A 21,809-nucleotide genomic window follows, 5' to 3' on the forward strand; every position below is an offset into this window, starting at 1 on the left:
AAAAGCTAAAAGGGGAATTTAGAAGTCATATACAATCCATGATAGCTCATGGTTAAACCCACACAGTCGGAGAACTTTGCTGTTGTCTCCTGTCAAACTGTGACCTCTACTGTGAACACGCGCAAGTATTTACGACAAAAGGCTTCTATAGTATACCAGCATATTCTAACTTATAGTTCTCAGCTCAACTAAATCTGGCGGTCAAATTTTTAGAGTCTGAACGCTTCGCGAAAACAGTATCGCAATGTAAAAAGTCAATATGCTTCGGGCTCGCAAATAAAAACGTGAGAGTCGTCGCTGGCGCGGTGAGGATAGGAGAGCACCAATCAGAACAGATGCCATTTGAACTTTGGCCAAGTCTAGGTTAGCCAATCAAAGATGAGTAAAATTTTCGATCCAGTCACATCAATATATGAATATAGCGTCCGCGTGGCATGGATGAAGTTTATCATAAAAGAGTCACTATGGCAGACAACTGATGTTAGGTCTCCGTCAACTACCAGGAGCGCAGCAAATGCCAGGAACTCATCAGGTTCATCGACGAGAACAGCAAATTCAACGAAAAGCACTGCAAATTCAACGAGAAGCACAGCAAGTTTAACGAAAAGCACTGCAAGTTAAAATATGGAGACCATGGTAAGTTCAGTGATAGCCACGGAAAATTCAATGGAGGCAACAGCAAGCGGAATTGTTTCTGAAGCAACTACATCGCCAAGGCGTTCAGGCAACGGAGACTTTATAGGCTATGTTCACCAGTTGTCTCCGATAAAACGTAACAAAAAAACACTATTGACTATTCTACACTGCTGTTACAAACTAAAGATGGAGAGCAGCAAGAAGCGTTGCTGTACTCTAAACACAAAAGGCCGCTGTTGGTGGATAGCGAGAAATGTCGTACGCCTGTAAAGATGTAACCCTTCACCTACACTTCAGATGGCGAGAAGATAATCATAAATGACATGACCAAGATATCAGTAACTGGGCAAACTGAGTACTCATTTCAGTTCAAAGAGAGCCTGATGCCGGCGCGTACGCAGCCCGTTTCAATTGAAGACATACTAAGTCGTACCAATGAATGGGAGAATGTCACATTGAGCGGAAAAGTAGTACATGTTGGCGACATTTCAACGGTTGGTGCGAAGCAATTGAAATCGGCGGAGACTACATTTGCAGATTCCACTGGAACTATAGTTGTAGATATATGGGAACAGCATATTCCAATGATTGAAAACGGGAAAGTTTATCGTATTGCCCCTGTTAAAGTGCGTTCTTGGGCTGGAAAGAAGAAACTTTCTACTACTGTACGTTCAGTAGTAACAGAAATTATTGCTGATGACACACTTTCAAAGGTGTTCGTTTCCGAAGAAGATCTGAACACAGTAGACTGTAATGAAGTAACGGTGAAAGTGTCAAATATTCACTCAGTTGAGGCAGTTGGAACATTCATTCATTGTTTAAATAAGTATTACTCAAAACGACTTCTCCAACCCTCGGCGGGAAAAATAGTGCACTGTGACAGGTGTGGATACACTATGATATCTAGCAATTGTACTAAACAAGTCTGTGCAAAGATTGTTATCCAACTTGAAAGTGGCGAGCAAGGCAATTTAACGGCATTTCAAAGTGTTTTGAACAGCATCTTTGAACGAGAGATTTCTTCGCTGTCAGAAACCGATGTGGCAGAAAAGCGTTTACTTTTAGAGGAGGTAATTATACGATATAATTCTGATACGCAAATTATCACAGGGCTGCTGTTGTTGAAATTGTTTTAAATGAAAGCAAAAGTTATTCACTTTTATTAAATTTTGAAATGGAATTACGAGTTGCGTTGCATTGCGTTGCGTTGCTGAATTACGTACTGGAGAAAACGAATGATGTAGTTGAAATTGGTGGATACTTATTTCAGGTGGCATTGTTGACACTACTATATTCAGGAATTTAAAATTTAAGTCAATTTAGATGATATCTTGTGGCATGTTACTCTTTTCAAAATCAAAACGAGTTGAGTTTGTTTTGAAATCGCTACAATAACAGGTCTTGTTGAGTTCTAACTTACTTGAGAAAACCAATAGGTTTATAATTGTTAACTCGGAATAACTAGCTGCTCCAGGCTGGACTTTTTTCGTAATTTGGCGAATGGTTAGTTTTTCAGGTATTTTTGAGATTATTCAGGAATTAAAATTGAAGCCAGTTTAGATATGTTGTGACATGCTACTGTTTGCTTTGCTAAAATGTCACTGTTACGTAATGTGAAGGAAAGTGTTCTCTCCAGTTTTTGTTCTAACCCTGTGCCACTCCAGCAGAAACCATTCTGAAATGCGAGGTACCTATGTTGCCTGAGCAAAGCGTCTGTTGAGAAATGCATTTTCCCTACCTTATTACCTTTTGCACATATTTTTGTAAATAAACTTTTGGGTGTCCTAGATAAAAAGGGTTTTGGCTTGATGGCATGTGGATTGAATAGACTAGAACTTCCGGTGGACTTTTGTAATAAAATTTATCCAGTTTGAATGCTTGGCTGTTATTCATTAATTAACTCCCTGAAATTCCTTGAAAGAGAGACTTGTAATAAAGGAGTTTATAACTGGCTTCAAAAATGGATGGAGGGTGAAGTTAAATCCTGGTGACGAATGATATTAATCTGATCTGAAATGAGGGGAAATGTACCTCCCTAAGTACTTAGATGAGTTTGGCATACCAGGTAGCCTGCATGTCAGGCATTCAAGAGAGATAAAGAAAACTAGAAGTGTTTTTGAGCTCCTAGTTTTCTTCCCTCTCTACTACCCCTTTGAATGCTGGTGTAATTCAATGCCGCTGGACTGTAAAACAGTGGGTTGTATGAGAAATAAGAATATCAACACCTTGCATTCTTCTCATGCTTATGCTAAAAACAATTATTTGATGAGGTTTTAGTGATGGCCAGAATGATCAAGGTCTCGGTAAGTGTTATCAGCCAAAGGTTGAGGCTGATAACACTTACCAAGACCTTGATTATTGTGGATATAACAAAAACTGAATCTAATAATTATTATTAGACATTGATTTAAAGGAAATACAAAAATGCATTACGTTGAAGAACTGAATCAACCAGTGGTGTTCTCATTTCGCTGTGTGAACTTGACATTGCTTTTGCAGAATAATCTGCTAGCAGATTAATGAATAATCTGCTAGCAGATTAATGAATAATCTGTAGGTTGCACTGTTTCCTAGAATTAACTGTAGGCTTTTAGCCAATGAGAATACAGATGATGACTACAATGTATAATAAGTGGCATTGTTGTGTCCAGGGGGGACCATGACTTTGCACATTTCTGCAGATAGCACCTGATGGTCAATAATTAATGTCAGTTTGTTAAGAGAATAGGATCTATTTATATGATTGCATCTCAACAAGAAAACTGCTATCATTGTTAACTTCAAGCTGTCAAGTTGCCTGGAGTTTATGGTAAATTTATTATTGAGGCATTTTAATTTATAGCCTTATATTATATGACAGGGATAAAGACAGTTACTGTAGTAGTAGTATCCAATCAGTGTGTTTAATACTCTTCTGTTTTGATGACTACTTGCTCAGTTAAATAATGTCAGGCATTGTAGATTTCATTAACAATAACAAAGAGTTTCTACTGGATAGATTCCATGAATGTGCCGTCCTTGCAAGTGGCCAGCACTCAATTTCCGAACAGTTTGATGTTGGATGTTATCATAATGTCAGCATATGGAAAGTTGCACCAAAGAGTGCTTCATTTCCTTGATAGTAGTCAACAAATACTGTTCTTGTCGAGTCGATCACTTCAAATATTGTAGGACCTGGATTTTCCTCCACATCATTTGCTTGCCTTATAATCAATGGAATATAAATATTGTAGAATATCATGTGTGAACCAAAATTTCACTTCGTTCCTCATTTTGTATTTCCCAAGCACTTGCTTCAACGTTGGTAAGTAAAACACATTTAAATACAACATCATAAACGTTATGTTCCAAAATCGTCCTATCAGACGTGATAAAACAGCCTTTGTCTTAACAAAGCTGTCATGAATGCCAATCCTTGACCGATATTGTTCAATTGAGATGGACCCCATGATATAATGTCGAATAATCGAGATATGAGCGAAAATTTCGATCCAGTATTCTTTTCTCAGCGTCTACTTCGGGCTCTATCAGTGAGTTTTCAGTAGCTATATCAGTACTATAAAGTGCTCCCTCAATGAGGATTAAGCCGAGTAAAAAACATTGGCTTGCGCAGGCGTAAAAGCCTCTTTTGAACTGAAGTGCAAAAATGCACAGGCCGCACTGACTTCGTGCTATTAAGGCTACGCTGGTTAGCTTGACTCCAAGAATTGCTGTAATGACGAGAAACTGCAGCAACAGCTGAAAATAGTAAGATTAATATTAAAAAACACTAAAAACATGCGCACAGGAATTTCGAGGCTATCGCCGAAATTCAGAAGGCTTGACACTTACTTTACAGTCGCTAACAAATTTACGCTTAACTACGATGGTTAAAAAATTTTGGTACGCTAAAGCAAAAATAAAGAACAGCTAAAGAATGAAACTTACCTTCGAAACACCAGCAATGTATACTGGAGACAAAAACGCAAAACTTGCAAAGTGTACGCATGAGACAGCCCATCCTCGGAGACCCAGGGGCTGTGGGTCGATTTCAAGTTAGGGCATGAAGAACCCCTGGGGACTTTGTCTTACAAGACTAGTTCCAAACGGTCCCAGTCGTTCTGCCATCTGATTGGTGCCAGAAAATCTTTGTGTTTTTCTGCCCAATCAGATTGAAGTGTGCTTTGGAGTCCTTTCGTGTGTTATAACACTGACAAATTGCTCAGTTGCTCGCTATTTTTGTTTGGGCCGTGCGATGGAGGTTTGCTTGAGGTGGAAAGTTTCAGTCTCGCACACAATGTAAGAGAAATCGATCAGATTGTCCGCAAAAATCTTACCGGAAATTATACTGAATACTCTCGCAGGTATCACTAGAAAACGTGTTTTAAAGTTTGCGAGGTTTGTATACAACACGATGTTTGCAGTCATTGACATGTCGTTTTAAACGTTAAACGAGATTTAAGCTTAAACCTTCCTAGATTTTTTCCATAATTTGCTGTGACTGAAACTTTGCCAATCCCGTGAAGTTATTTCGCCGCACGGGCCAGGCAGGTATGTCGAGCAACTGGCGCTTTTGCCCACGTAGCTTTCTGCTTTCTGTGCGCGCCAAAATCTAATCTTCGCTTTGCAGGAAAGTCTTTCACAATACGGCTTAAGTTCGTGAACGACCTCCAGCAAGCGCTTAGAGAAAGCTTAGCTGTGTCTCCGGTTAACTAATTGATGACAATCTTTAATGAGGAAACTTTTTCACTAAAAAGTGGTTTACAAAAAGGACCTCGAAAATTAAAAATTAAAAATTTACAATGAATAAAAATGCTAAAAGATGCTACTAAAAACTAATGTATCTTATGTGTAATACAAAACTTAAATCAATTGATTAAAAATCTTACGCTTCAAAATATTTACATTATCAGCGGCTCGTATAGTTTTGTCCAGCGAGTTAAAATCACTTACAGCATGATAGCCAGTTCTTTGTTTGCCCCAGTTTCTTTTAACGGATGGAATTTTGAGGTTTGCTTTATTTCTTGTGTTGTAACTATGCTGTTCTTGCTGAGTGACTAATGTTAGTTCGTGATGCGTGAGACTATTAAGACATTTATATACATGTACGCATCGGCGCTGGAAGCGCCTTTTTTCTAGTGTTAACCACTTCAGTGTAGTTAACGCATCAGACGCAGAGGAATACAGTGGTCGATCTAATATTATTTTAGCCGCCTTATTTTGAAGCACTTGCAAACTAGACATTAAAGTTACATTATGTTTGTCTCCCCAAACTAAATCAGCATACTCGAATAAGGGCATAACAAGGCTTTTATAAAAAAGGATGCGCGCCTTAAACGGTAACAAATGCTTAATGCGTCTAAGTAGGCCAAGCCTTTGATTAACTTTCCCTGCCATGTATTCGACATGATTTGTCCACGAAAAATCAGACGATATTAAGATTCCAAGATATTTAAAACAAGTAACATTGTTTATACAATGATCAAAAATTGAAACAGTTAGAGCTATTTTCCTCTGTAACTTCTTGTTACTGCCTATGAGCATGCATTTGGTTTTGTCCAGATTCAGTGTTAACTTATGTTCATTCAGCCATTTCGCCACAGCCAGGAGGTCTTGGTTGAGCTTTTCAGTCAGCTCCTGAGAGGAAGACCCATAGCAGTAGATCACCGTGTCATCTGCATAAAGTGATGCTTGACAGGCATCTAGAACGCTTGGCAAATCGTTAATGTAGATGACAAATAGCAGAGGACCCAGAATACTTCCCTGAGGGACCCCATGGGTAACTGGCAATTCATCAGACAACTCATTCCCACAACATGTACGCTGTTTCCTGTCAGTAATGTAAGAGCGGAACCACTGAAGCGAGTTCTCACATAAACCAATTTTGGAGAGCTTGCGTAACAAAATCCGATGGTCCACAGTGTCGAAAGCCTTGGTTAAATCCAAAAACACGGCCCCACACAGTTTACCTTGTTCCATGTTCAATAAGACTTCATCAGCAAATGATGTCAAAGCAGATTCAGTAGAGAGCCCCTTCCTGAATCCAAACTGTTTCCTTGTGAGAAGGTTGTTAATTACCAAGTGCTGGTACAGCTGGGAATGCACGGCTTTCTCGAGAATTTTACTGAGTGTCGGTAAAATAGAGATAGGACGATAGTTCGATGCATTTGACCGGTCGCCTGATTTAAACAAGGCTGTAATTTTTGAGCATTTCCACAATTTAGGAAATTTACCAGTAAGAATCGATCGATTCAACAGCTTAGTGATGGAGGGAGTGATTGTATTAGCAGAGCTCTTGAGTAGTCTAGCACTAATTTTGTCCAAACCAATTGCTTTATTTGTCTTCAAAGAGGTAAGCTGCTGAAACACAAACGATTCCTTTAGTTCAGTTAACTGGAACTGAGACAACGTTTGTTCTAAAACCAAGTTGCAATTCGACCAGGTAGTCGTTATTTTGTCAGCTAGGCGCTTGCCTATGGATGCAAAGAAGCTATTCAAAGCAACAGCAATGGATTTGGAAGTGGTGTGCTGAATGCCATCGGAAATGATGCACTGAACCTTTTCTGAGGATGAATTACGATTGCATGCTTCGTTTACAGCTTTCCACATTTTGCCGTGATCTCCTCTGGCTTCCTCGATCATTTCGCAGTAATATTTCGACTTAGCAGATTTTACTAAGCGGTTTACTTTGTTCCTCAGTTTCCTGTAAGTGTTCCAGTGCTTTTCTGAGTTCGATTTACGTGCTTTACGATGATACCAGTCTCGATCTCTCATTGATTCGCTAATTTTGCTATTCATCCAAGGAATAGGTGTTCCCTTCACACGTCGTCGTTTGACAGGTGCATGATCGTCTGCAACTTCTGAAAACAGTTTGTTCCAAGTTAATAAAGCGTCATCGATATTGTTTTCATTGTCAACGACGTGCCAAGGAACATTCCTAAGATCTTCGTTAAATGAATTCGCATCGAAATTCTTGTAAGAGCGATACTCAAACATTCTTGGATGTGCTTTTGTGTGCACACCAGTCTTTAGAATGCAAAACACCAGGTAATGGTCGCTCAATGGAAACGGAACAACACCAGATTTTACAATACGATGTTCATTATTGACAAAAATCAGGTCAATCAAGGTCCGTGAGGTGTCAGATATTCGAGTAGGCTCTTTTATCAGCTGTGTGAAGTCAAAAGCGCGCGAGAAGGTGAGAAGTAGTTGTTTGTCTTTCTTGGGCGATTTTGAATTAGGCATCATGTTTGCGTTTAGATCTCCTAAAATGATCACATCCGATTTCTCAAGATCAACAGCAGGCATACTATCTCGCAGAGACGAAATAAAAGTGCAGAGATCGGCATCTGGTGCTCTATAAGCGCAGCATAATAACGTTGGCTTACATTTATCTCGAATTAACTCAATCCATAAACATTCCTGTCCACCAGTATTGATATCATTCCGCAAACGAAACGCCAAATCTTCTCTTACATACATAGCAACTCCGCCATATCCCTCTTTATTGCCAGTGCGATCTAACCTTATGCACACAAATCCAGGGAGTTTTATTTCAGCATCACTTGTTGAGGAATCCAGCCAAGTCTCGGACAGAGTTAGCACGTCAAAAGTTTTGTTGTTAATTCCCTCAAGACGCAGAGAGTCGGTTTTGTTTGCGAGACTTCGTATATTCAAGTGAGCAATCTTGAGACCTCCAGTGGACTTGATATCAGCAAATGTCTGGTAGCCGGGATTAATCTCAATGTCACCAGCAAGAGCAATAAGAGTCAAAGCAAAACAGGCACGATGAAAAAGCTTACAAAGCAAAAACTTATTAACGAGAACAACGTGGGAAGGAGAAATTGTTTCGGGCAGTTGCCGAAGGGGTTTGGAAAGAGTTTAACCTTTCAACTGCTGCTTAGAGTGTTGAAATTCTTGAGCTAGGAAGGCTACGGATTCTCTTCTAGTCCCTTGGTCATTGTCATTTCACCTCTTCTGTCGATTGTTGAAGACCCAAGTTAAATACCTTTGATCATTGGGAATCGATTCGATGTTGCTTTCAAGGGGAAAAACAAAACCAAAGACCAAGAAATATTGGATGGAAAGGGCGGGTTTGCTTTATTGCAAATGTCAGCTTAATAGCACAGGGCCATCTACCCACATCTAATAAGCTAAAGTTTCCACGCTCAGCTTTTCTTTTTTTTTCAAGCGAAGATGAGATTAGATTTTGGCACGCACAGAAAGTTTCGCAAGTACCAGTTCCTCGACATACCTGCGTGGCCCGTGCGACGAAATAACTTCACGGGATTGGCAAAGTTTCCGTCACGGCAAATTATGCAAAAAATCTAGGAAGATTTAAGCTTAAATCTTGTTTAAGGTTTAAAGCGACATATCAATGACTAGAACCATCGTGTTGTATACAAACCTCGCAAACTTTAAAACACGTTCTCTAGTGATACCTGCGAAAGTATTCAGCATAATTTCCGGTAAGATTTTCGCGGACAATCTGATCGATTTCTCTTACATTGTGTGCTGAGACTGAAACTTTTCACCTCAAGCAAATCTCCGTCGCACGGCCCAAACAAAAATAGCCAGCAACTGAGCGATTGGTATTTGTCCGTGTCAAAACACACGAAAGGACTCCAAAGCACACTTCAATCTGATTGGGCAGAAAAACACAAAGATTTTTCTGGCACCAATCAGATGGCAGAACGACTGGGACCGTTTGGAACTAGTCTTGTGAGCCAATGTCCCCAGGGGCTCTTCATGCCCTAACTTGAAATCGACTCAGCCCCTGGGTCTCCGAGGATGGAGACAGCCCCAAAATGGCCGATTTACGACGCTGATTCACAGGAGCATACCAGTCCCCTCCCCCGACAAATAAATTCGTACTGATTCCTACCACCACCGGGTGCGGCTAATACACAATTCCTCCCAGATGACCCTGCGATCCCGACACGCAGACTAATAAACCCCGCCGATGGTAGCATAGTGGAGGTTGACGCCCCCACAAAAATGAAGTGATGTATCTGATCAAACAGCTATCTATAGTTGAGACTGTGTCATCGTCGCTTTACGACTTTGAAGCCCCTTTCTTTCAACTTGAGTATTCTTATGCACATTTCCTGTTCGTTTGCGAGGTCTACAAGGGCGTATTTTGATCATGGATGGAGCGAAGGGAAGGAAAACCACTTTGATAATTTTGGTCACTGCACACCGACCGACGCCATTTTGATAATTGTGTTGACTTAATATACTCAGTCAAAAGTGTTGCTGTATTTTCCACAAGAAAGGACAACTGGTATCGCCCCTTCAAGGTTGATTTTGGGTAAAAGCTTCGAACACAAAGAAGGGAGTACGGTTACAGTCAACTGGGAGGGCAAGAAAATACAAGCGGAGATTATAGCTGTGGGTGGTAAATCTTACAACCTTTTTCCCATAATTCTTTGCTAGACAAACAGCGATTCTGTCTGCCATTTTTTTAATGGGCTCCACGCACATCACACCAAAATAATTAATTTAGGGCACACTTTGTTGGTCCTCAAGTTTTTACATTTATTACTACCGAACTTACTATTATTGTGTACCAGCTTACTGAAAACGAAGAGATTCTAAATCAAAAAGACATTGAGTGGTCTTCCAAGTTTATTTCTGCAACTGAACCCGATCCAATTTCCAATCAGTCCAAATTACCAGTCGAAAAATAGGAAGAAAGCCAGCAGCCACGGAGAACTCAAGTCAATTCAAGGGTTCATGAGGTAGTTACCGTTCATTTGCATTTACAATTTCGGTGAAAAAAAATTCCACCTGTTAACGACACCATGTAATTGTCCATTAAGTGATAGAGAATTTAGGCTGAATCAAATTGAATGATATTTCACGCATAGAATTGATTTGAGTTGTGTAAGGAATTATAGTCGTTTCATCAACGTTCAATTCGCAGACTTCTGATGGCCGCCAGTTTGCAAACCTAATACGTTCCACGTAAGTAAAATTAATGTGGTACGTAGCACAACTTGAGTGCGAGACGGTTGCATTCTCAACAGAAGATTCAGAACGAAACAGGTACCTGCTGAAATTTGTACTGAATTGAAATTAACATTATACCATTTATTTTCGAGACCGAAAAAACTACCAACAACGCACATGGTGTGGGAAACTGTCCCATCGATACATGTCAGCGGGGCTTATAACTTACCATAAGTAAACTTAACGAATCGTAAAACAGTACTTTGATTTATGATAAAACTTTCTATCACGAGCTCAGTGGTAGGAGTTGGTGTGGGTGTCTGACTGTTTGATGCTCCTTGGATAAGATAATAATTACCGCTGAAGAGAAAAACACCACTGATTTTTGATAACTCTTTTTTAAGGACGACGTCATCCATAGCAAAGCTAACTAAGGATACGGCAAGGTATCAATTGAAAGGAATTTTGCGATCAATAAAAAGCCATAAGAAATGTTTCTAACCTTTTAATTGTAGACATTAAATAGAGTGTGTGACATAACAATAAATACAGTTTTTTGTGTGATTTTTGTAGAGTACAGAAATAAACGCTCATACATCTACATGATCTACATCCATTCAGTTTTCAAATAAGAATTCCGTTTTACCACGACGAAGTTGTCAGTCTACCAAAACGAACGCTCCTCATAAGCGTTCCCTTTTTTTCTCGTACGAACCGAAACCACATAAGAAAATTAGTAATCTAAATTTACTCACCCTGTTACGACGGTTCTCTCCGTTTACGACAAAAGCCTTTATAACTTAAAGCAAAGCAATAAATTTGAATATCAATGCAATCAATTGTTTTCAAATAGCAATGGCTCGAAAGTTAAACAAAGCAATATGAGAGCAAAATGCATGTGAACTAAAGGACATCAGTTACGGAGTCAATAATATCGACATACGGGATACTTCAATGGTGATCAATACCACACTACTAATCCAATACCAAACTACAAAAAAATTACCAAATTTCAAATATCCTTGGGAGGATTCCCTACCAGATTTTCTACAAAAAAAAAAATTTACGGCGGAATGTTTGCACTACAACAGCTTGCAAATTTAAAGAGTATAAACGGGCCGCTTCTCAAGTTTGTTTTGTTTTTTAAATGTTTGGATGTTATTTTATCTCTTTCTATCCTGTTTTAATCAGTGAAGGACACTTAAGTAATATCTACCCAAGTTCTCGTACTCTGAATCCACCTGAATTGATTAATTATTTGTATCTTTAAACAATTAACTTAATGAATTATTATCTAAAACAAAGATATCAATTGATTCTTTAACATGGAAAGACCTTAAAATCATTGCTGTAATCACGCATAGTTTAGCACCGAGAGGTGACAGAAAGGTACCCTAACGGCGAGCACTGGATCATTTTCCCAATCTTTTAGCAGCAGCCTTCTTTGCAACTTCCTCACTCGGTCCTGCATCTTCATCTCCAAGATCTTCAACCCTGGAGTATTTTTTCTTGTCATAAGCTCCCAGATTAAGTAGTTCCTCATATGTCTGGGGTGGAAAGCAAGAAATAAGGGTTGTACATTTGCTGCACAGCACTATATCACTATGATGTTAAGCTGAAAAGTAAAGTTACTTCCAAAGTGGACTGAGAACCTCTGTGATTTTAGGAGGGATTTATAAACTGAAAATCGTGAAATGAGCGTAGACGGCATAACGAGCGTGAAAACACCACTGACTAGGGATCTAAATGGTCCTAGTTGAGCTGTTTACAGCGCTATGGGGAACAAAACCAGTACCATCAAGTGCTGCTCCCGAAACTAAATGGTGTCAAAGTACTGAAAAATCCACGAGACTTCAAAATTCATAGAATGTCAGCAAGCTTTCAATTCTTAAAACAAACCTCTTCACGAATGTATTTGTCCATTCTTTGTCGCAGGTTTTCAAATGGAGGACGAAAGTCAGGGTTTAAATTCCAGCACCGTTTCATCATATCATGCCTGAAATTAAACAAGGATGGTCAATTCTCAACTACGTTTTTTGGACTATGCGAAGAATTGCAAGAAGTTTCTTTTACTGGAACCCTTTTAACGAAAATAATGGTTTAGGTTTGTTTTGGGTCATCGAACAAATCGGCACTATTTCACTCGCTCTGATCTCGTCGAAGTACGTAGACACACGTTATCACAGCTGAATACCTTATGCTCTTAGTTCACACTTTTAAAAGAAAACAGCTTTTATATTCATTGGTTAATTATGCCACTGCAAAAAATTCTACAAGAAGAACGTTAATTGTGATGTACTGTGTTGAAATTTAGGCTATACATTAGAAAACGTCGATTTCGCACCAGAGAGGTACAACTCACAGTTTTTTATCAACATGATCAGGCTTTGGCAGCTGATATCCTTTTGTGACCTCTGCAACCACCCTGCCTTCTGACCATCCATCGTATGGAATTCCTCCTGTTCAGGCATAAGGACGTGTGCATGTGATATTTAACAATTATTCGCCGAAGGCGAGGTGAATATCGTCGAATAATCCCCGAGACGAAGTCTAGGGGATTATTCGACAATATTCTCTGAACCTGAGGCGAATAACTGTTTTAGTATAATTTCAGAGCTGAACAACAGAGAAATTTCTAAAATAACACTTTAGTAACATTTACTAACATTTGATTTTAACATTTTATATAAACCGCGTGGAGCGGTTTATATAGCGTCATATAAGGAACCGCTCGACCAATCAGATTGCTGGAAACTCTCTACCCAGCTCTGAAATTATACTAATACTGAATATATCACTAATAAAGATGTTGAAATTGTAGTCAGTGAGCCATACTTTTAATAATTTATTACAATTGTAAACATCTATCAGGTCAAATAAAAGTGCATTTAAACATGTTTCACGAAATTGCTGTGGCTGAGACATCGCGCTCCTTTTCGACATCATTTTAAACAAGAAAAAAGTCCGCATTTAATATAGCTAGATGAAGCCCAAATCTAAATTTTCCTTAATCTTGCATATACTTTTACATAGCTTGATGATGCTCAAATACAAATTTTCCTGAGTCAATGTAGTTTAAAGTTTTTTCGTTTTGGTTCGGTTTTGATGGTAGTCTCTAACAAGTGAACACTATGGAAGTCTTCTACTTCTTGTTTCATTTCATTTCATGAGATTAACTATCGATAAATAGCTTGCTACATATTAAAATGAAAACAGAGTTAATGAGATTTGATTTTCAGGTGTAAAAAGCAGATGATCTTTACTTAACACGGGAGTTGTCCTAAAAACGACAACTGTCGCACTTTTTGCCTGGAGGTAATACAACTCGACCGGAACTCATTAATAGGGTTCACTTTTACAAGAGTAGTTAAACTGCTTGATCAGTCTTACAAGACTGGGACACTAATGAACTAACTTAAAGCAAGAGATTGTAAACCATCTATATTATCTTGTTTAAGGACATTTTCATGAGTGAAAGGCGTGGAAAAAAGTAAAAACAAACCTTTATTATAAATATTCTTATTGAACTTAGTTTGGCTTACCAAGGGTAACTATCTCATACAGAACGATTCCATAGGACCACCTGGTGAACATATCAGAAATATTTCCACAGTTAGTGCCGAGTGAATTTTGGATGTGAAGTAATCAAAAAAAAATCAAATTGGGTGATCATTTCGTTAAGGTGATGGAAGAATATACACGATACATACACATCACTCAAAGTGGAAAGTCCGGCGAGGTTTCCCAGCAGAATTTCTGGTGCAGTCCATTTGGTTGGCAAACATCCCTGCGGGAAAAAAAAAACATTAAAACTTCTCTTAAACTATCATTATAATAATGTTATTTAATTTGTTTTGTTTTCGTTTGTGATTGTTTTTTGTTATTTTTGCTTTACATCTTTTGTGATAATTTTCTTCAATTGTTCCTGAGTATCTCTTATTTTGCAAAGAAAAAATCAGTGCTAGCGCAAACAAAACCACTGTGAAATGTTGAACACCAAAAGAATAGTCGGTCCTCCATGTACTTCATTGTATGAGAAAATAAAAAGTAGCATTTTAGTAGTTGTCAATATTTTTTGCGCAGAAGATGAAACAAGTAGGAGAACAACGGCTAACGAAAATGAGAAAAGCAAGAGCTAAAATTTTTTGGGCCCTTGAACGGCGAGATCTATTAGAACTGATGATCTTGGAGAAAATAAGTGCATGATCAAATTAAGACAAAGACTTAATTAAGACGGCCGCAATGGGAAAGGCACATACAGGAGGTTTTGCTCATATGAAAATGATGGATTAGTGCAGAATAAAGAAAGTATCCAAAAGAAACTTCTTTCGGATCAATGCATACAACCTCCAATCGAATGAGTCGGAGACAAATGAGGAAAAGAATAAACTTGAATCAGGAGAAAAGGAGAGGAATGAAGGGGGCAACTGAGTAGTAGCGATAGTAACGACTGAAGCTATTTGCAGCATTTGACGAGAAAAGATGTCTGCTTCCCCAGAACTTTATTTTACTTTAAAAATTATCTTCCTTCTTCTGCAAAGTCATATTTTACAAAGTATGAAGCTACCTAATATAATTGTGTAAAAATGTAAAAACAAAAATAAATTTGCCACTCTCCTAAAAATAGCTTTCAAGCAGACCTATTAGAAAAGAGAAAACATGTTTCCTTTCGCGAGACTTTCTACGAACAACCTCAGTGAAATTTATATACCACGATGTTTAGCGTTTTACTTTCTTTTTCCCTTTTTTAAGTTAATGTGAACTATGAAAACCATGTTGGTGGTCGAGCTAAGTTAATTTCATGCTGAGAAAATGCTGTCGTTTACAGCTTGCTTCTAGAACGCTCCATAATAAAGCAACAACAACAACAACAAAAAGCATTTCCTACCTTTTTGGCATTTCCATGGCCACCTTTAAAGCTTTGATTTGCCATGCCAAAGTCGGTCACTTTGCAAACATAGTTGTTATCGAGGAGAATGTTTCGGGCCGCAAGGTCACGATGAATGATCTACCAGAGACAAAGATCCATGACGTGAAAGCTTTTAAATTATTTGATTTCATGACAAAACGGCGAGATAAAGGTCTGAGCATGTGCGAAGAGAAAAGGGCAACTGGACAGGCCATTATAGTTCTTTGAGGCTGTCAGGACTTAGGCGTTTACCTTCTTAAGAAAAATGGCAAAAATAGTAATGATGATGACGATGATAATTATGATAATCACATTAATAATAATTATGACAGTAAAATGAAGTTTAGATATAGAAAACCAACAGAAGACCGGTTGTACTCAGAAAAACAAGATGCTCTTTTCATTACCGTAGTTTCTTGTTACAATTGTCAAGGGACACTCCGCTGTGCTTGTTAGCGCAGCGGAGTGTCCCACAACAGGCCAAAATCTAATATGGTTGGCGCATATCCGACCATTTTACCGTTGCATTTATTTTTCTGAGGGTAGTCAGACCTCAGTAGGCATCCTATTTTAGCTGCTCCAACCGAACTATTATGAAAATTACTCTCATATCCTTTTCCTCATTAAAGTAAAAATACCTTTTGGACAAGTTCATTCATCAATAGAGTTTAGTTATTCAAACGAGGTCCAACCTAAACCACGGTTTTACACAATCACTGGGCGTCGCGTTTTCTCTATTAGTTAAATAAATGTCCCTCGACTGTAAGTTTTCGGCTTTCTTAGCTTTGATCATAAGAATAAATGCTCACACAAAAGGTTCGACTAAAATGAAGATAGTTAATAACGCAGTTTTGTTAGACAACGACTAAACTTTGTTTGAATAACCGGCCCTATAAGTTTGACATCCGAAGTGACCTACTCGCTGTAATAAAAGTACCATGGCCCAAAATTGGGTATCAGACTTTAAGTAAGTGAAACGTACCCACAAATGTTGGTCAGCATCTGAGCTATTAGAAAACAGTTGAAAGGTCTGAGAAATTTTTCGGAGTTAGAATTGATTTATGACAACAATGAAGGAATTCACTTACCCCTCTCGATCCAAGGAACACCATGCCAGCCGCGATTTGTTTGGCAAACATCACAAGATCGTAGTTTGTCAAATCTTGAGCCCTTCCGTCACCAAGATAATACCGATCCCTCACTCCTCGGCATTTTCTGAGGTAACCAAGTAGGTCACCGCATGGCATGTATTCCATTATGAGAATAGGGTGAACTTGAAGTGGCGTAAAAAAAAAAAAAGTCAAGGCTCATAACCACAATATCTATTAAAAGTTTCTTAAGAGGACTCATTTTAAGGATTTTCCTTCATGAGACTTAAGCCTAAATTTTTGAAATGAGAAAGCAAGACAGCTCGAATACCAAGATTAATGATATCATATACTCTGGTCCTGCGTCCAAAATCTTCGTGATAGGGCTATCGATAAATGTTCTCAAAGAGGAACAGTCTAGCTACTGCGCGCGCGCACACACACATACACACACACACATACACACACACACACACACACACACACACACACACACACAGAAACAAACAAAACAAAACAAAAAAAAATAGAAACCACAAACTTCGTCTGATCAACGAGCCGTTCTGGTTATGGAGCTCATTCAAGAAGTAGTGTAGTATTTTTAATAACTTATACATAGAAAAATGCTTTACACTTAGTACTTACTTTGAGTTGTAACGCAGCCCATGAACTTTACAATGTTTGGCTGATTGTTTTCACCGATAAGTTTTCCCAGCTCAATTTCTCTCATCAAACATTTCCTTCCCTCCTCTCCAGCAGTGGCTACAACAACAGGGTATGTTGATGAAGAGAATAATTCTGATAAATGCATTCTTTTCAAGCTTGATACTGAGAATTAATCTATTTAGGTTTCAAACCTCACACCTTCCTTTTACCATTTAGATGATTTTATTTGAAACCAGTACGTTACTCAACTCACTGACGAGTTCTCCCTAGACATTGCTGGATCGATAGGGTTGGAATCAGTTAACGTTCAAATCCTACCAATGGACTCTTAGTTTTCTTTGTTTAGCATCTTCATGAAAATCATTTTTGTTGCCGCTTTTGTTCCGTATAACAACAAACATATGAAACATATGTGTGAACTGCGGTTATGAGACGTATATATGAATTAATTTGATGGCCTGCTCCCAGTTGGCTTGTTAGCTCAATTGGTAGAGCGCTGCACTAGTATCGCAGAGGTCAGTGGTTCGAATCCCGTACAGGCCTGAAATTTTTTTCAGGTCTGATTTTCACTATTGCTCAAATAGTGCTTTGTTCCGTATATTGCCGCGAACGGTGAATATCCACGAAAATCCGAACTTTTAAACCAAAATTCTTCACGAGGGCGCCGAGAAAAAACTCGCACTAACTGTTTACAGTGATCAGCCTAAAATTATAATCGAGTCGAGAGAAAGTAAAAGATATAAAGAGCTTTCAAATCAATGGCCTTGTGGCGCCGTTCGGAGATGCTACCAGCGTGCATGCGCGAAAACTTAGATGTCCCGTATGGGGACCCAGGCGACGGTCGTGTGTCGAGCATCCAAACCTTGTAAATGCTATCGAAAACCACCGTCCACTCAGTCTGTTGGAATGCCCCCCTCAACCCGAGACAGTCTACCACTGGAAAAATGGGAATAAGTCACGTTCTGTTGGAAATAATTGCATTTTTTAACAAAACATAGTTCAGGGGGAAAATAAGCTCTAGCTAGTGGATCCAGTGACGGATTCGCAGGGAAGATCCGGGCCCACCCCTCATCTCACTCCAAATACAAATGCACGGCACAAAAAGTTTTGCAATGACAAGATCGCCTAACTGGCTGATTTTTTTTTATCAATTTGTTTGCCTTTTCTCCCTTTTGTTCAGTGTATATCCGTGAGCGAAGAAGAGTGGAGGTTGTGCGTTGGTCGAGAGATAAGTTTGGACCCCCTCTCCGTATTAAACTTTCTAGAATGCACCCCTGGAATCAATATAAGTATCAACATATCGAATCAAAGGAATCTTACGCGTGAAGCATTTAGCGGCGACTGTTCGGTTTCCAGGCCTTCCATTCGGTGAACTCAGGAGAGCTCTCCATACGGCTCCGAACGCCCCTCGCCCAATGACTTCTTGAAGCAGGACACGGCTCACCTCAATCTCCCATCCATCTACCTCAACATTCAATGGCTCCATCTGAATTGCCTGCTCTTGATCAGGGCTGAAAAGTGGAAACGTTACATACTTTCGGGGTTAAAACAAAGAACGGTGATAAAAAAAAATTTGCTTTTGAAAGCAAAAAAATCATTAATTTGCTAGTAATTTTATTGATTGCCCCGACTTTTACCGAGATAATTGCCCTTGCTGATGATGAGAAGACAAAGTTATCACTAAACTAGAGACCTAACTTATCACAAAACGCGCTCGTAACTATTCATTATGTAAGTACACTCCTCAGATCGGACTGAGTAAAAAAAACTACCCCGTTGTTTGTTAAAATGAATTACGGAAACTTTTTCAGTTGTTTAAAATCCGGAAAATTATACTTTAAATTCAAATTTAAAAAACATTGAGTTTTGGGATACAAACAGGTGGAATTCATAGAAACTTTGAGACAAGAAAGAAAAAAATTAACAAACGAACGAATAAGGTTGATTCTATCAGCAATTTATGAATGTTAAATATGCCGGCATAATTATTATCATAAAAGTAAAATGATATCATCTTTGTTACGATCATCATGTAAGGTCGTAAGTCACGAGGGGGGTCAGAAATACATTGAAATTTTTTGGACAAACTGAAAACAATGCTTCACAAAAAAACGAAAAAAAAAAGTGATGTTGGTGACTGATAAATATGGGGATAGCCTGGAAAGGATTAAGGCATGAGTAAAAATTAGATGAACAAAAGGTAAAGTAGTTGACTTACAGAGCCATAGCTGCAATTTAAATCGAAAAAAAAATAAGAGAGGAGAAAAAGAAGGATTAAACTTTTTATCAATGTATTTAAGCAAGTATTCTTTTAAAATTGCTATACAACGGCAGTATGATTTCAATGTGCACCAAATATCAGCTGAGTTGACAAATGTTCTCAAAATACCGTCATTAATCATAACAATATCGATAATGACGATAATAATAATAATGTTAATTATAATATTGCAAAATATATTATTATTACAATAATAATTAACAAATTGCAGTTTCCGCTTGGTGGTTTCATTGTTTTTTCGACTTGAAAGGGTAAGATCGAGGAAACAGTTAAAGTGTGGGGTGACATAAACAAAAAGAAAGTCTATGTAAGCATTAGCTAGCTTCTGTTACTCTAATCAAAGGTAGCTAAAATAAAACAAAACAACTGAGCTTCACCTGTCCTTCGACACTTGCAGAAAAAGCAGGCAATCAGCGAAATGACAATCACCACCGCCACTAATCCACCAAAGTAATACCACCAAGAATTGGAACCTTGAATGGCTCTTGGAACTTGCTCGGCTAATTGTGTGAAATAAATGTGGTCATTAAATCAATCTCAACGATAGTGCCTGTAATAATAGTCACGTTACCGTCCGGAATGGCCTTGGGCATCCCTGTTGTGCATTATTTTAACCCGTGATTGACGCCTGTTCTTAAAAGTTAGCTCAATGGATAGAGCGCTGGACTGATGTGCGGGAGGTCGAGGGTTCGAGCCCCGGCCGGACCAACACTCAAGGTCTTAAAATAATTGAGAAGAATATGCTGCCTTTCTAAAACATCAAGAAATAGTTTAGATATTCTATTCTTCTCGGATAAGGACGAATAAATGGAGGTCCCGTCTCCTGCAGGGTAAGGGGTAAGAAACGTTAACTTCCCACCCATCCCTCCCTTGGGGTGGGATGGGTGGGTTGTTGTCTTGCGTTTCATACATAAGAACCAACAAGGCAATAAACCAAGCACTCTGGTGTATCGGAGTAGTTGTTCTTTGGCCAGCTGTAGTGATAAAGAGAGAACAAGTTAGTACCAAATCATTCACAACTTCCTGCTGTTTCCCTCTTCTAAGGCGGGGGGTGGCGAGGGAGGGGAGGAGAGGGGTGATAGGAGGCATGGGGGAAGAAGGAACAGTCAGGTTGTACCAGTTCGAGTAGAGAAATCCCTATTATCCGTCCCAAACCTCTCAGAATGTTCCTATCATTACAGCAGTAAAGTCAAGACTCGAGCTTAGAGGCGCAAACAGCCGGAACTTATCCCACCCTCTGTAGCACAAAGCAACTACGAGCAATTCCACTCCCCTGCATGAGATGTTAGTCAATCGCAAGTAAACCCTCCCCCCCCCCCCCCCCCCCGCCGCCATTTCTTCAGATTTCTCTGACAGTCCGCTGGTATCCAAGTCTCGAACCCGACCTCTAGTACAAACACAGAAAGTACGTGTCGAACTTACTCACAATTCCCAGGATGGGTCTGGCTTCAGTGACTTCACTCGGCGGACTTTCTCCCTGATCGTTTCTTCCGATGGTCCTAAATTCGTACAAGGCAGACTCCAGACCATCAATCTCCTTATCCAGTACATCACCCAAGTAGTTGACCCACGATGAGTTTACAAACTTTTCAACTTCCACTAACAACAACAACAACAACATAGAGAAATCAGTTTATCGTTCATGTAAAATGGGAGTAACTTTCTATGTGTTGCAATAGTAGGAGTATAAAAAGATAATTTAGCTGATAATGTAAACTGGCCACCGTGTATAGTCTTTGAAGCTGACGTTTCGAGAGTTGGCCCCTCGATAGTTAAGCAAATTCCTCCAGTCAGAATCTTAAAAAATGTTTAAGGTACACTGCGAAGAAGATACATACTGTTGCAAGGGTGCAACTTACATTTCTGTCGGTACTGAACAAGGAATTCATGGGTGTATCCTCCACCAACATCAAACTCGTAAGTAACCTTGACTTTGTCAATTGCCGTTGGTTCAACTGTGGGAGCTTTGGGCTTAGCAGGTGCTGTGGATGAGAAATATAAATAAGATTAATGCGTTCATCATCGTGCAAGCGCAGTCAACTCTCCGCTCACGGACACGTAAGCGGACAGTTCTACTTACGGACAATTTAAATGACTCTCAATCAAACTCTGTATTTACACAGCAAGGTTGTAGCTAAGAAATTACGCTGCCGGCTGAAATTTCAAGCGAGGTGGCGTAAAGTTGATGAACGATTGTAAGTGTGTAACCTCGGAGTGCTCGCTGAGCTTTACCAGGCGGTTGCCTGCCAAAATGTAGCCGGCAATCGCTGCTTTTTCATCCGGCGAATTTCGCCGACAG

At 39.2% G+C, this 21,809-nt stretch overlaps 2 protein-coding genes across 4 annotated transcripts in view; both read right to left on the reverse strand.

The window, feature by feature from the left end:
- Positions 1 to 6,623: 6,623 nt before the first annotated feature.
- Positions 6,624 to 10,074, reverse strand: LOC148729830 (uncharacterized). The gene is made up of 3 exons (XM_088760851.1): positions 10,024 to 10,074; positions 6,849 to 8,412; positions 6,624 to 6,670 (listed from the first exon to the last, which is right to left on the reverse strand). Exons 1-3 carry the CDS (start codon positions 10,072 to 10,074, stop codon positions 6,624 to 6,626), a joined length of 1,662 nt encoding a protein of 553 aa, XP_088616977.1.
- A 981-nt stretch (positions 10,075 to 11,055) lies between these two features.
- The window catches only part of LOC148729831 (fibronectin type III domain-containing protein-like), a 30,153-nt gene continuing 19,399 nt past the window's right edge, over positions 11,056 to 21,809 (reverse strand). Inside the window, exons 16-28 of one of the 3 annotated variants that reach the window (XM_088759990.1) lie at positions 21,370 to 21,492; positions 20,933 to 21,109; positions 19,888 to 20,010; positions 19,448 to 19,457; positions 18,550 to 18,740; positions 17,209 to 17,325; positions 16,564 to 16,748; positions 15,455 to 15,574; positions 14,277 to 14,353; positions 14,109 to 14,149; positions 12,929 to 13,025; positions 12,466 to 12,562; positions 11,056 to 12,113 (exon numbers count right to left, since the gene is read on the reverse strand). In XM_088759990.1, coding sequence (XP_088616116.1) covers positions 11,979 to 12,113; positions 12,466 to 12,562; positions 12,929 to 13,025; positions 14,109 to 14,149; positions 14,277 to 14,353; positions 15,455 to 15,574; positions 16,564 to 16,748; positions 17,209 to 17,325; positions 18,550 to 18,740; positions 19,448 to 19,457; positions 19,888 to 20,010; positions 20,933 to 21,109; positions 21,370 to 21,492 — 1,493 coding nt within the window. In that variant the 3' untranslated portion in view covers positions 11,056 to 11,978. Of the gene's footprint in view, positions 12,114 to 12,465; positions 12,563 to 12,927; positions 13,026 to 14,068; positions 14,150 to 14,276; positions 14,354 to 15,454; positions 15,575 to 16,563; positions 16,749 to 17,208; positions 17,326 to 18,549; positions 18,741 to 19,447; positions 19,458 to 19,887; positions 20,011 to 20,061; positions 20,485 to 20,932; positions 21,110 to 21,369; positions 21,493 to 21,809 lie in introns of those variants that run through there. The other 2 variants (XM_088759991.1, XM_088759992.1) reach the window with 2 other exon arrangements.

The sequence above is a fragment of the Stylophora pistillata genome, chromosome 5 (genome assembly GCF_964205215.1).
Source record: "Stylophora pistillata chromosome 5, jaStyPist1.2, whole genome shotgun sequence".
Classification (NCBI taxonomy): Eukaryota; Metazoa; Cnidaria; class Anthozoa; order Scleractinia; family Pocilloporidae; genus Stylophora; species Stylophora pistillata.